At 60.5% G+C, this 12408-nt stretch overlaps 1 protein-coding gene across 2 annotated transcripts; it reads left to right on the forward strand.

Annotated features, from left to right (window-relative positions):
- Nucleotides 1–102: 102 nt before the first annotated feature.
- Nucleotides 103–10824, forward strand: TSPO (translocator protein). Of its 2 annotated transcripts, XM_078076713.1 has the most exons (5): nucleotides 142–188; nucleotides 6393–6458; nucleotides 7859–8075; nucleotides 9725–9863; nucleotides 10386–10824. In XM_078076713.1, exons 3-5 carry the CDS (start codon nucleotides 7891–7893, stop codon nucleotides 10572–10574), a joined length of 513 nt encoding a protein of 170 aa, XP_077932839.1. In that variant the 5' UTR covers nucleotides 142–188; nucleotides 6393–6458; nucleotides 7859–7890; the 3' UTR covers nucleotides 10575–10824. The 2 variants fall into 2 exon arrangements, with proteins under 2 accessions (XP_035944232.1, XP_077932839.1); XM_036088339.2 differs by lacking the exon at nucleotides 6393–6458 and having other exon boundaries at nucleotides 103–188.
- The last annotated feature ends 1584 nt before the right edge of the window (nucleotides 10825–12408 follow it).

Raw genomic sequence — 12408 nt, forward strand, 5'->3', positions numbered from 1 at the left:
CTCGCGGCGGGGGAGGCAGAGGCAGAGGGGCGGAGGCGAGGAGCGAGCTCTCCGGCGGCCGCGGCTTCCAGCCAAGCCGGGCGGGGCCGGGGTCGGGCGGGGCCTCGCGGCCGGGGCGGGGCGGGCGGGGGACCTAGGCCACCACCTCGCGCCGCGCAGTGCCTTCCCGGAGCGCGTCCTCATCGCTGGTGAGTGGGGACCCGGCGCCAAGGGGGGCAGCGGGCGGGGCGGCCCCGCGCAGGTGCGACCCCCGACAGCGCCCGCCCGCCGGCGCGGGGCCCGAGGGCAAACTGAGGCAGGAGGGGGCAGGCCGGAGCTGCGGGGCGGGGACCCGAGGGGGCGACCGGGGGGCAGCACCAGGGGGCTCGGCTACCGGGCGGCGGGCTGCCGGGGCCCTGACCTCCGCGGTCGGGGATCCTGTGCGGCGGGATTCCAGCGATGAGCGGGAGCTCGGAAGGGGGGGAATTGGAGCAATCGGGCCCCGCTCCGCCCCGCCCCACCTCCGGCCCCTCCGCGCCCCGCCCCTCCCCGCGCCCCGCCCCCCCGCGCCCCCGCCCCTCCCCGCGCCCCGCCCCTCCCCGCGCCCCGCCCCTCCCCGCGCCCCGCCCCTCCCCGCGCCCCGCTCCTTCCACTCGGGTATGGCGGGAAGCAGAGCCGCCGCGAGGGACCCGACACTCCCGGCTCCCGCCCATTCCGCAGATGAGCAAGCCGGATGGGGGAGGGGGTTAGGGGGAGGGCGGGAGTGGCTGAGCGGGGTACCGAGAGGATCACGAAATGCCCGGGAGACCTCAGGCTCCTGGTCCACTTGAGACTCTTCATTTCTAGGCGGGGAAACCCAGACCACCTGGGGAGGTTATTTGCATACAGCCAGCTAAGGCCCCAGAGGATCTTAGAACCGGGTCCCAAGAGTCCCAGTTCAGTGCTCAGGTGCGCTGTCGCCTGGACAGGGGTCTGGTGTGGGCAGAAGATGGCCTGGGACCTGCCTGTCCGTTGCCCCTCCTGCAGCGGTAGGGGTGCTGGGGCTTCCAGCTGTGAACACACTGCAGAGTTCTGGGGTCCACCCTGCTGGCCGGGCCTGGCCTGGGAGCCTGGCTGGCCTGCTAGTGTGCCGCGGGACCCGGTACCAGCCGTGTGCTCTACAGTGAATGGCAGGGAGGCTGGGCTGGGGCCTCCCCTAGGGACGGTTGACTGGGGCTGATCCCAAAGGGTCATGGGGCTCGGAGAGGATGCCAGAGGGGGCTGTGTACAAGAAGGGCGCCGGGGTGCCTGGCACGCAGCAGGCCGTTGACCGAAAGACTTAGCTGGCAGAATGTGGGCCTCGAGCCTCCGGTGCCTCTGTGGGGGTGAAGTGGGGAGCCCTCCAGGGCAGCAGGGGCGGATATCTGTTTCATGGAGCAAGGGCGCTGCCTTGAAAGGACCCAAGGAGCAAGGGGTGGGGGGGATAGCAAGCCTCTTCACGGGGCGGGGGGCGGGGGGCAGGCTGCCTCCTTCTGTTTCCAGATGGCTGCGCAGCACACCCAAAGGGAGGCTCAGAGGGGAGCCTTTGAACTGAGGGAAACTGAGGCTCACCCAGGAGCCCGTGTCCAGGGTCACATAGCTGGGGAGCCATATGGTTCAAGGCCCTGCTCCGTCCTCTGTACCCGTGTCAGTGATGGAACAGTAGCTGGCCCGATCGGCCAGAAACCGTTGGCCATGGGTTGCTCAGGGGTGAGGTGAGGGGCTTGGGCTCCAAGGGAGGGAGCCTCCTTTTTATTCTATACACTTTTACTTTTTCATTGTTTTGTTTTGGAATCTGTGTTTTTTTTATTTGTACTTTTACTTACTTCTGATTGTGCAAGCCGTGTCTGAATATGCTCTTTGTGTTTAAAAAAGTAGTCATTCTCCACGGAGCAAATTCCCCCTTGTCACTCCCAGCCCCACCCCGTCCCAGACCTCCCGGTTACCAGCTGGATATGGATCCTTCCTGACCTGTTGGCTGTTGTACTGGGTACTTGCATAATGAAAAAGATTCACAGAGGTTATAATGCGGAGGATTAGCTGTGAGTCATTTTAAAAAAGAAAGGAGCCTTAACACCAGTCCCGGGGACAGCGGGTGGCTTGGGTGAGAGATAAGGCCTAGGAGGGCTGGGGGGAGGAGGAGAAAATCGGGGAGGAGGAGAGAATCGGAGAAACAAACTCTTTGTTCTGTCTGGGGGGCAGTTTCTGCCATGTTCTATAGAGAGGCCTCTGGAAACAGGAGGATGCCCCAGAGACTCACTAGCTGAGCCCCCACTTCACAGATGGGGAAAAGAGGCCTGGGAAGTGAGATCTTAGGGCCAGAAATGGGTCTGGAGTCTTTTGGCGGGGAGCAGGAGCGAAGCTCCTTAAGGACAGGAGATCCTGAGTCCCACCCTTGGGGGGACAGGGAGGATTCAGATCCTATTACTGCTGCCCCTGGCTAAGAAGGAGTCTGATGCCCCGTGGGGGCTGGGACACTGGTGCTGGGGCTGGAGGGAGTGAGCGTGCTGGCCCTGAAAGAATCTTCTGACACTGGGCAGAGGGTGTGACCGCTGTGGTAGGGTGGGAGCCCCCTCGGCCCTCTGGGCAGGCCTTAAGTGCCATGTTGGGATGAGAAGGAGGCTGAGAGAAGGAGGTGACACAGATATCAAGGTAAATGGCCTCGTGGCCCAGAGCTGAGGCCAGCAGACTCCCCGCTCGGGGGTGGGGGTGCTCTGGGCCTCAGAGTCATACAGATCTGGAAAATTCTGGGATTCCCTGTGCCTCAGTTTCCTTATCTGGATGGTGGGAATAGTAATGTCCACCATGGAGGCCAGGAGGGTGTGGCTCAGGGCCCCCCAGGGAGAAGCAGCTGGTCGCCGTCCCTGCAGCTGCTGTGAAGAGTAAGTGAAGTATGAGCATCAGGGTGAGCCGCCAAGCACCACCCCCGAGGCCTAGAACCTTCTCCTGATCCCAGGTCCTGAGCCCTCTGCTTTGGCCCTTCTCGGCCTCTGTTTCAGAATTGCTTGTCCGTGAGTGGCCCCAGGCCCGAGGGTGGAGCTATGTGTGAAGCCTTTTGCCCCGCTTAGCATCCAGTGCCTGAATGGCTGATGTCTTTCAGTCTATGCCACGGGACTGCTTCTTCCCCCAGAGGAAATGGGGTGAGTGGCCCCAGCCCTGACAGCCATAGCCCCTCACTTGTCTGGTCCTCACTTGAGCCTCCCGATGACCCCATGAAGCAGGCAGGACAAGTTGTACCCTCCTGATGTAAGGGAAACTGAGGCCCAGAGAGGAGCTTTGGCCTGGGATTACAAAACAAATTGGAGGCAAGCCAACATTTGGGTTCTTAGTCACTGTCTCATGTTGATGGAAGGAAAGGGTGTGTGAGTGGCTTTGCCCTTCTGCTTGCATCCCAAGTCTTTTCCCAGTCATGGGTGCTCCCTGACCTTCCCCAGCCCTCCCTGGGACCCCATCCCAGAGCACATCTCTCTCAGGCCTGCCTGGGCTAACCCAGCCCAGCCCAGCCTAGTGTGACTCAGCCTGGTGGGTCCCCCAGTCGGGTGATTCAGGAGCTGGGCAGTCCCCCAGAGGCCACAGGAAGCTCCCTGACTGGGCTGTCTCTATCTGGCCTTTCTGGTCTGACCTTCAGGCTGGGCAGACTCTCTGATCCCCAAGGCCCAGTGAAATATCAAACACAGCCAGGCTCTGGAAGGGGCAGCGGGAGTGGGGGCAGGAACACAAGGCTCAGACCCTACTCTGTCACTGAGGCCTTAGGGAAGCCACCACCCTCTTGGGGCCGTGGTTTGTTCTGTGCAGCAGGGGGCTTGGTTGATGGGCTCTAGGGCCCACTCAGCGGGCACCGTGGGCAAGTCCTGTGTGGCATTTCCTGGGCACGGGCTGGGTGCTGTGGCAGGGGGACAGGAGTGCCCCTGCCCACAGAACCTTGCAGAGAAATATGGGCAGGTGGTGCAATGTGAGTGAATCTCAGAAACATGTTCCGTGACAGAAGCCAGACCCCAAAGGCCCCGTATTGTATGATTCCATTTACATGAAATGTCCAGAAAAGGTAAATCCACAGAGACAGAGGGCAGATTGCTGCTTACCAGGGGCTTGGGGAGGGAGGGACAGGGCGTGACTGCAGTGGGTATAGGCGTTCATTTGGGGTGACGAAAGTGTTTTGGAACTTGATATCGGAAGTGTACTGAATGTCACTGAATCGTGCACTCTAAATGGTTAATTTGACATTATGCAAATTTTACCTTGATTTAAAAAAAGTAGAAGAAAACCCCGGGGACGGAACCCCATTGACAATCTCAGAGCAGGAGTGATGTGGTGGAAGTGCGAGGCTCGGAGGGCCCTGGGGGCAGGGGGAGCGGGGGCTGGGGCTGGGGTCAGGGCAGAAGTAAGGGACAGTGTGAACTGTTGGCCAAACCAGGATACTTCTTTTTTAATGTTCTATTTTGAACTAATCCTAGACGTACAGAAAAGGTACAAAAGTAGTAGAGAGGGGCGCCTGGGTGGCTCAGTCCTTAAGCGGCTGCCTTCGGCTCAGGTCATGATCCCAGGGTCCTGGGTTCGAGCCCCGCATCGGGCTCCCTGCTTGGTGGGGAGCCTGCTTCTCCCTCTCCCACTCCCCCTGCTTGTGTTCCCTCTCTCACTGTGTCTCTCTCTGTCAAATAAATAAAATCTTAAAAAAAAAAAAATGTAGTAGAGAGAGTCCCCCGCACAGCCTCCCCCCAGCTGGGAAGTCACCGTGGTGTGGTGCTCGCCACCACAGCTCCCTAGAGTTCCACCAGTTTTCCCACAAACTGTCGAGCGGACCCCAATACCACATCTGGATCCCGCATTGCGTTTAGTTGTTCTTTCTCCAGAGTCTGCTTCACTCAGTGACCTTTCCCTCCGTCTCTCCTCGTCTCCTGGGAGCTTGGCACCTTTGAAGAGTGTGGGCATACCAGTTTTGTAGAATGTTCTTCCACCCGAGGTTGTCTGGGGTTTTCTCATGATTAGGCTGGGGTTTTGCGTTTTGGGCAAGAATACCCACAGCAAGTGTGCCCACCTCTGCGGTTCTTATCAGGGGTTCGTGATGCCCGTGTGTCTTGTCCTGGCCGCATTCACCTTGAGCGCCTGTAGGAGGGATGCTTCGGAGGGTGAGGGGGGCCATCAGTTTGAAACAAAGTGGGTACAAAGTGGGACCGTCCCGTGCCATGGGAAAAGGCACAAAAGGTCACACTGAGGAGACTCGAGGTCTGGCCCAGTTTGGTGCCTGACCCCCAAACCCTCCCCTCGGCTTCTGGGCCTCAGTTTCCCTGTCTGCATGTGAAGGTCAGGATGGCGTGAAGGCCTCCCACCTGCCCAGCCATGTCACGTTCCAGGGGAGGCCCAGGGCTCTGACCACAGCTCCTATGGTGGCCCAAACACTGTCACTTTGCTGTGGATCCGACATATTTATTAGGCAGGCTGGTCAGGGCTGTGTCCTCCGTGACACAGATGAGAAAGCAGCTAAGGAGGCCTGAGCCTGCCCCAGGTGGCCCACTGGTGAGCCCAGCTGGGTGGCTGGGTCCCCGGGCTCGGTGTCCGGAGCTCCACATCCACCTGGCAGGAGCACGGGGCCAGCGGCCTCCCGACTGTGGTGAGACAGACCCTCCCACTCACCTGGGAACAGTCCTGTGCACCCTGGAAGGTCAGAGGTCAGGGCAGGAGGGCAGGGGAGGGAGGAGGACAGGAACATCTACTTGCTGGGCCCCCGCATCACATGCCCAGCCCTCGGCGAGGTCATCCTCGCAGTGCACCTGTGCCTTGACCTTGGGGGATGGAGGGACTGTCCCAATTCCACAGGTGAGAAAACCGAGGCCGAGGAGGGAGGAATCAGTCAGTCACTAGAGGGCAGAGCTGGAACCTGCCGCCTAACACTCTCCGATTGTCCCGTTTAAAATGATGCTCACTGGGCGCCGGGGTGGCTGAGTCGTTAAGCGTCTGCCTTCGGCTCAGGTCATGATTCATTAACGACTGAGCCACTCAGGCGCCCCTATTTTTTTTTTTTTTTTTAATTGGGATCATTCTGTAGTTGACTTTATATTCCTCTTTCTTTGCTTAACGTTATGTTGAGAACAACTTTCACATTATTAGAGTCCTCAAAAGCTGGATTTGGGGGTCGACCAGGCCTTCATGGTCCCTGCTTTTTGGGCATGAAGGTTGCTTCTGCATCTCATGGGGCTTCACGGAGCCCCAGGCCGGCAGCTGCCCCCTCTCCCCAGGGCAGCCTTCACCCTTTGCTCTGAAGCCCTGATGGCTCCCCAGGGCCTCCAGAGCGAGCCCAGCCTTTTCCCTGCATCTGCTCCCCCTCAGGCAGGCCACCCCCTCAGCCCACCCTTGCCTGTCATTCCCTGACTGCTCTCCCTTCCTGTGTCCCCCTGCAGGAAGTGCTCGCCGTCCTGCCAGGACCATCTTTTCCTTGATCCCGGGTCGGGGGTACCCTTTCTGAGGTCTGTGCCCCTCGCAGGGACTCTCCTGTTCCGTCTACCCTGGGTCCCCAGCCCCCACCCAAGCAGGTCAAGCTGCGGGTTTGCTGAACTCAATCTGGATGGCTTCTTATCTCGTGCAAACACCTCCAGGTTCTCCAGTTACGATCAGAGTGTGGCAGTGGGAGCCCAGCCCCCTCATTTTATGGTGGGGAAACCGAGTCCCAGCTGGGGTGCTCACGGGCTGAGGGTCCTACAGCAGGTCCAGTCAGAGTTGGCCTGAGATGACCAGCCAGGGACCCCCCACCCCCTTGCCGTCACTCTGGACTCTCAGCCCCAACGAGCAATTCAGCCTGCTGGGGCTGTACCCACTGCTGGGCGCCTAGTAGGTCCTCGAGCAGACCTTGGGGCCCCTGGGGAAGGGGACATAGTTGATGAGCACAATGGACAGACCTGATGACTGGGTCCCCAGCCCTTGGGGTGGCAGCACCCAGGCCTGACACAGGGACCTTCCCTGCCCTGAGCCCTGCCAGACTCTCAGGGTGGCTGATGGGCCCTCGCTAGCCTTGAACTCTTGCTAACTCCTGTTCTTTCCCACCCACCACTTCCGTGAGCCCGGGTGTCAGGGTGGGAGCAGCTTTTTGACTGGGCAGAGCTTGGCCCCAGGGTGCTGTGTGACTCCAGGCAAGCGGCTTTCCCTCTCTGACAGAGGGAGGGGAAGGTGATTTGAGGGTGGGCTTGTAGGGTGGTGGTAAAATACCTGTGTAACTGGATACTCCCCCACTGGGCTGGGCCCAGGCAGGCAGTGTTGATATCCCATTCTACAGAGGGGGAAACTGAGGCCCAGAGAGTTAAAGTGATTTGCCTGAGGTCACAGTGAGGTAGTGGGGAGCCAGGATTTGAGCCAAGCTCTGTGTGATACCAGTTATTGAATGAGTGAATGAATGAATGAGTGAATGAGTGAAGGAATGGTGAGAGAAGGAGTGAGAAGTAGTAGAACATAAAGCACGGGGTGTGGACCGATGCAGGCCTCTCAGAGCGCCGGGCTGTCAGTCGGCCTGGGGAGGAAGGGCCAGGAAGCCGTCTGGGTGGAGGGGACACGAACTGACCTTGAATCAGAAGAGGGGTCACTTGACAGGAGACCCAAGGTCAAGGGTGAGGGTGAGAGAGAGAGTACAGGACGCTGGCAGCTGGGGCAGGAGCTGAGGTGGGACCAACTGCGGCTCCTGCCAGTCCGGGCAGCCTCGGGGGCGGGGGTGGGGGCGGGGGCAGGAGTTTTTGGGTGGAAATGTGCTCCCTGGAGCCATGGCACTGGGCTGGCAGGGGCTGCCGGGGTGAACCCAGCCCCTCCCTGCCCAGTGCTTGGGGAAGTCTCCCCCCAGTTCTGGAGTGTCCCCCCACCCCACCCCTGTCTTCTCTCGCAGAGCTTTCCAGAGCAGCAGTGACCGCAGCAGCAATGGCCCCAACTTGGGTGCCCGCCGTGGGCTTCACCCTGGTGCCCAGCCTGGGGGGCTTCCTGGGCTCGTACTACTACGTCCGCGGGGAGGGCCTCCGCTGGTACGCCAGCCTGCAGAAGCCCACGTGGCACCCGCCCCGCTGGACCCTGGGCCCCATCTGGGGCACCCTCTACTCGGCCATGGGGTACGTGGGCTGGGTCACCCTCCCCTTCTCGAGGCCCCAGGACAGAGCGTCTCCTCCACGTGCTCCTGGGGAAGCAGGCGTTTCCGGGCAAACCGCCTCCTCCGGGGAGGGGGAGGGGGGGGAGGGGGAAGGGTGGGCCGGAACTGGCGCTGGCACCCTGTTTTCGAAACTCCGGGGGGAGGCGGGCTCCGCGTTTCAAGTTCAGACCTGGGCAGCCTCCAAGACCAATAGTGGCAGCATAACAATTCTCGTAGCTACCACTTGTTGAGCATCCGCTCAGTGCCAGGGTCTTGGTTAATTTTCAAGACAACCCACTGGACAAGGGGCCTCCTGCAGGAAGCCTTGGGACTACACCCCTGCAATTGCCCCAGAGGAAAGGAAGAGCTGGGCGGGGGAGGGCACCCCCTGGTGGCCCCAGTGGGAACTGCATCCAGCAGATGAGGCCAGCTCCCTGCCCTCCTTCTGGAAGGTTCCCTGCATCCTGGGTCTATGCCAGGCCAGTACTGGGTGGGGCTGCAGATGCCAGGCGCCCAGGGAGCAGGTAGCAGAAGCCAGGCTGGATGCCTCCGGGTTCTGATGGGAACAAGACAGTCCGTACAACCTGGGTGTCTCGTGGGCACCACCCCCAGCCAGTCCCGGGCCCTGCCCAGCCAGGCTCCCAGCTCTTCCTGTGTCCTGCTCTCTCCTCCCTGATCCCGGCCCAGGCACCACTGTTTCTACCTCTCCTTGCTTCAGCCTCCAGGCCTGCCCACTCCCTCTTGGCTTTCCTCCACCAGTGCGATCCTGATAAAGCCCAAATGTGACCCTAGTCTCTCTTTCGTGGGACCCTGCGGAGGCTCCCTGTGACCCTGATAAGGTCAAATCTCTCATGGAGTAAAGAGCTTGGGCTCTGGCCCTGGCCACCTGGGTTCAAATCCTGCCTTTACCTACCGGTTGCCTGCCAAGAGATCTGCGTCACTTTGCCGCTCTGTGCCTCAGTTTCCCCACCTGTAACACGGGGGTGATAATACTGCCCACCTCACAGCATTATCATGAAGATGAAATGAGCTGATACTTGGAAAGAGCCAGAGCAGTGCCTGCATGTGTAAATGCTGGGGGACACTAGCTGTTCCTGTCAGTGGTGTTACTGCTGCCCTCGTGGTTCTGAGAACCCCCATGACCAGGTCCCAATCTGCCTCTTTAGCCTCACTTCTCTGCTGCCCCCCAGACCTCACCCTCCAGGCCCACAGGCCGACTCAGGGGCTCACACCTGCCCCTAAGTATGTGCAGATGCTTGTTTTCTCCCCCTAGCAAACTCCTACTCGCCCTCGAAGGCCCAGCCGAAATGTCCTGTCCTCTGTGCGGGCGCCCCTGGCTAGTTTAGGAGCCTGTTTCTCACTCGTATGCTTTCCTCTCCAGGCCCTGATGATAATAATGGTAGCTATTTACTGAGTGTCCCACGTGCCAGGCGCTGACCTAAGCACCGCCAGGGTGTTAACTCAAATCCCCACAGCAATCCTGGGAGCGGTGAAGGCCCAGAGAAGTCAAGCAAGTTCCCTGAGGTCACAGAATGGTCGGTGGCAGAACATGCCTGAGCCACCACTGTGTCGTCCCGTAGGTGAACATGGTCTCTTCCTTGCTGGTGCCCTGACTGCTGGCCTCTGTTTCAGGTATGGCTCCTACATGGTCTGGAAAGAGCTGGGGGGCTTCTCGGAGGAGGCTGTGGTTCCCCTGGGTCTCTATGCTGGGCAGCTGGCCTTGAACTGGGCATGGCCTCCCCTCTTCTTTGGCAGCCGACAAATGGGTTGGGTAAGTATGGCCTTGGCCAGGCTACTTGGTCCCTGGAGATGGCCTGTGGAGGAGCAGCCCTTCCTTGGGGGACAGAGGGCATCACATCCTAGATGGGGTGAGGGTCTAAAGATCCGGGGGCGGGGATGGCACACGGCTCGTGGTCAGCATCTCTCAGAAGCTTTTAGGGGACCAGTGGCCTCCCGTGGAGCCCCCAGCTCTTCTCCTCCGATGAAGGGAGCTTGCAGGGTTCTCACAGAACCAGACAGGCTTGCCGGCTTGGTTGAGGGGCCATCGTATAGGAAAACATTACGCCTGGTGCCATGCATCCCTCACATGGCATGGATCAGGCCGGGGTGATTGTTCCCATTTTACAGAGGGGAAACTGAGGCGGAGACCAAGGGAGGGACTTGACGGGGTCACTTGGGGGGTGGAATAGAGTGTTCCCTTGAGTGCACCCCATGAGCGGCCAGCTGGGACATGCATCCGGTGAGTACAAGGAGCCTCAGGCCTCCCTGTCCCCCCCGCCCTGTGTCTCTGCAGGCGCTGGTGGACCTCCTGCTGATGGGTGGGCTGGCAGGAGCCACGGCTGTGGCCTGGCACAGGGTGAGCCCACCAGCCGCCCACCTGCTCTACCCGTACCTGGCCTGGCTGGCCTTTGCAGCCACACTCAACTACTGTGTATGGCGGGACAACCAAGGCTGGCGTGGTGGCCGTCGGCTCGCCGAATGAAAGTGCCCCGTCCTCTGAGGACCGCAGCTGCTGCCGATCAGGTGCTGCCCAGGGTGGTGGCCCTTATACTTCCATGGCCTCCTGGCCTGCGGGTCTGTCTGGGTCTCAGCCCCGGGGGTCACCACCAGCTTCAGAAGTGCCCCAGGCCGAGCCTCTATCCCAGAAACGGTGTCCTGCGCTTTCCGCACTGCCCCAAGCATGCTCTCGGAACACGGAAGGTTAGAAGCGAAATAAAGTTTTTAACCTCCTGGCAGTGGCCTTTTTACTTGGGTGGGACCCCTGGCCGCGGGGAGGGAGGGGCACTCATCCTACTGCTGGATCTGCCTGGGCCGCATCCTCCAGATGGGGCTGGACCAGGTCAGCGCTTACCTGTACTTCTCGGGTCCCTCCCAAGACCCCCTAAGAGGTGAGGTGGCCCGCCCCAGATTGGAGCAGCCCAGGTTCGACCCGGAGCCCACACCCTGGCTATGATGCTGCTAAGACAGGCGGGCGGCAGGCCCAGAGCTCAGTCCTATCCACTCTCTCAGCCTCCAGGAATCTTAGCGCAGGGTGTGGGCCCGCAGTCGGCCTGGGCTGGCACCTCAGGGCCCTCAGCTGGCCTCGGCCCGGATGGGGCTGGGCCCAGAGCTGGGGACACTGCCCGACCTGCCCCTCGGGTGCTGGGACTCATGCCAGCCTCACTCCACTGGGGGCAGCCCCGTAAACACCAATCGGCAGTAGGGCCCGTGTCCAGACCCCGGAGACCACAGCCCCTCACAGGCCCAGGCCTGCCCACGTTTGGAGGTGTCACCCCCAGCTTTGAATTGGGTTGTCCAGGTCCTCTGCAGGCAGCTGCTGGGGAGGGGGAGGCTGGCAGAGGCCTGTCGTGCAGGCAGGCTCCCGCGGGGGCGACACCTCGGCTCCAGCTTCGCGCTCCCACATTCCGGGCCGCCTGGCACTGGGGCGCTGGCACCTGCTGGCCTTTGGCGGCTTGTTTTGTTTTTGGTTGTCGATCACTCACACGGGCAAGAGTGTTGCTCTGTCATTTGGGCAGGCCGGGTGTTCTGGGCGCTCCCCGTCCCCTTGCCCTCTCCTCACAGACAGGACCCAGTTACAATGGTAGGAAAGCTCCGGGAGGGACAGCTGACCGCATTCGGCCGAGAAGGGGCGGCTCTCTCGCAGGGGCTGTCACCTCCACCTCCGCTGGAACTGGATGCCGGGCGGATGACGCTCTGCGGGAAGCTTGCGCACCTCGGCCAGCTCCTCACGCGGATTCTCGGATGCTCCCCAGGGCAGAGGCTCCGATGGGGGATGCTCTGAGCATCCTTTTTATTATTTCTTTAGTTCTCCAAGATGGTCGGAGGGGAGGGGCACTGAAGTGTCATCACAGGCCCCCCGTGTGCCCCCCAGATGTGCTGTACTTAGCACTTAAGTGCGCCTGAGACTTCTGGGATCCTCGTGCAGGCTTTTGTCTCTTGCATTTGCTTGTGGCTTCGTTCATCTCTGGCAATATCCCACATACTTCCTCCCGGCCACAAAAATGGGTGAGAGACAGATGCACTTTGCCATTGTGTTGGCTGGCTTTCTTGTGATGCTCTCCGCCCATCCCCGTTTTTCATAAGTAGACCGGGTTCTCTTTTTCTGAGCTTTGGCATCCGCTAGGAACGTCAGGCTTCTGACAGTGTCCATGTCCGTTTAATAGGAAAATCCATACCTCATGGATTGTCAAGTCCTTCTGGTCTGCGCTCCTTCCTGCCCTTGAAGTCCTAAATCTGGGCATTTGCTTCCCTCTGTAGCAGACTGGCCATAAAGGATGCAAGACAAGGTCATTCATACAGCCCAGGAGGGCTCGGCC

Source organism: Halichoerus grypus, chromosome 6 (assembly GCF_964656455.1).
Source record: "Halichoerus grypus chromosome 6, mHalGry1.hap1.1, whole genome shotgun sequence".
In the NCBI taxonomy this organism is placed as follows: Eukaryota; Metazoa; Chordata; class Mammalia; order Carnivora; family Phocidae; genus Halichoerus; species Halichoerus grypus.

Coding starts and splice junctions, on each gene's coding strand:
- TSPO (XM_036088339.2), top strand. CDS start 7,891: ATGGCCCCAACTTGGGTGCCCGCCGTGGGCTTCACCCTGGTGCCCAGC. Junction 8,076..9,724: donor ACCCTCTACTCGGCCATGGG/GTACGTGGGCTG, acceptor CCTCTGTTTCAG/GTATGGCTCCTACATGGTCT. Junction 9,864..10,385: donor GCAGCCGACAAATGGGTTGG/GTAAGTATGGCC, acceptor GTGTCTCTGCAG/GCGCTGGTGGACCTCCTGCT.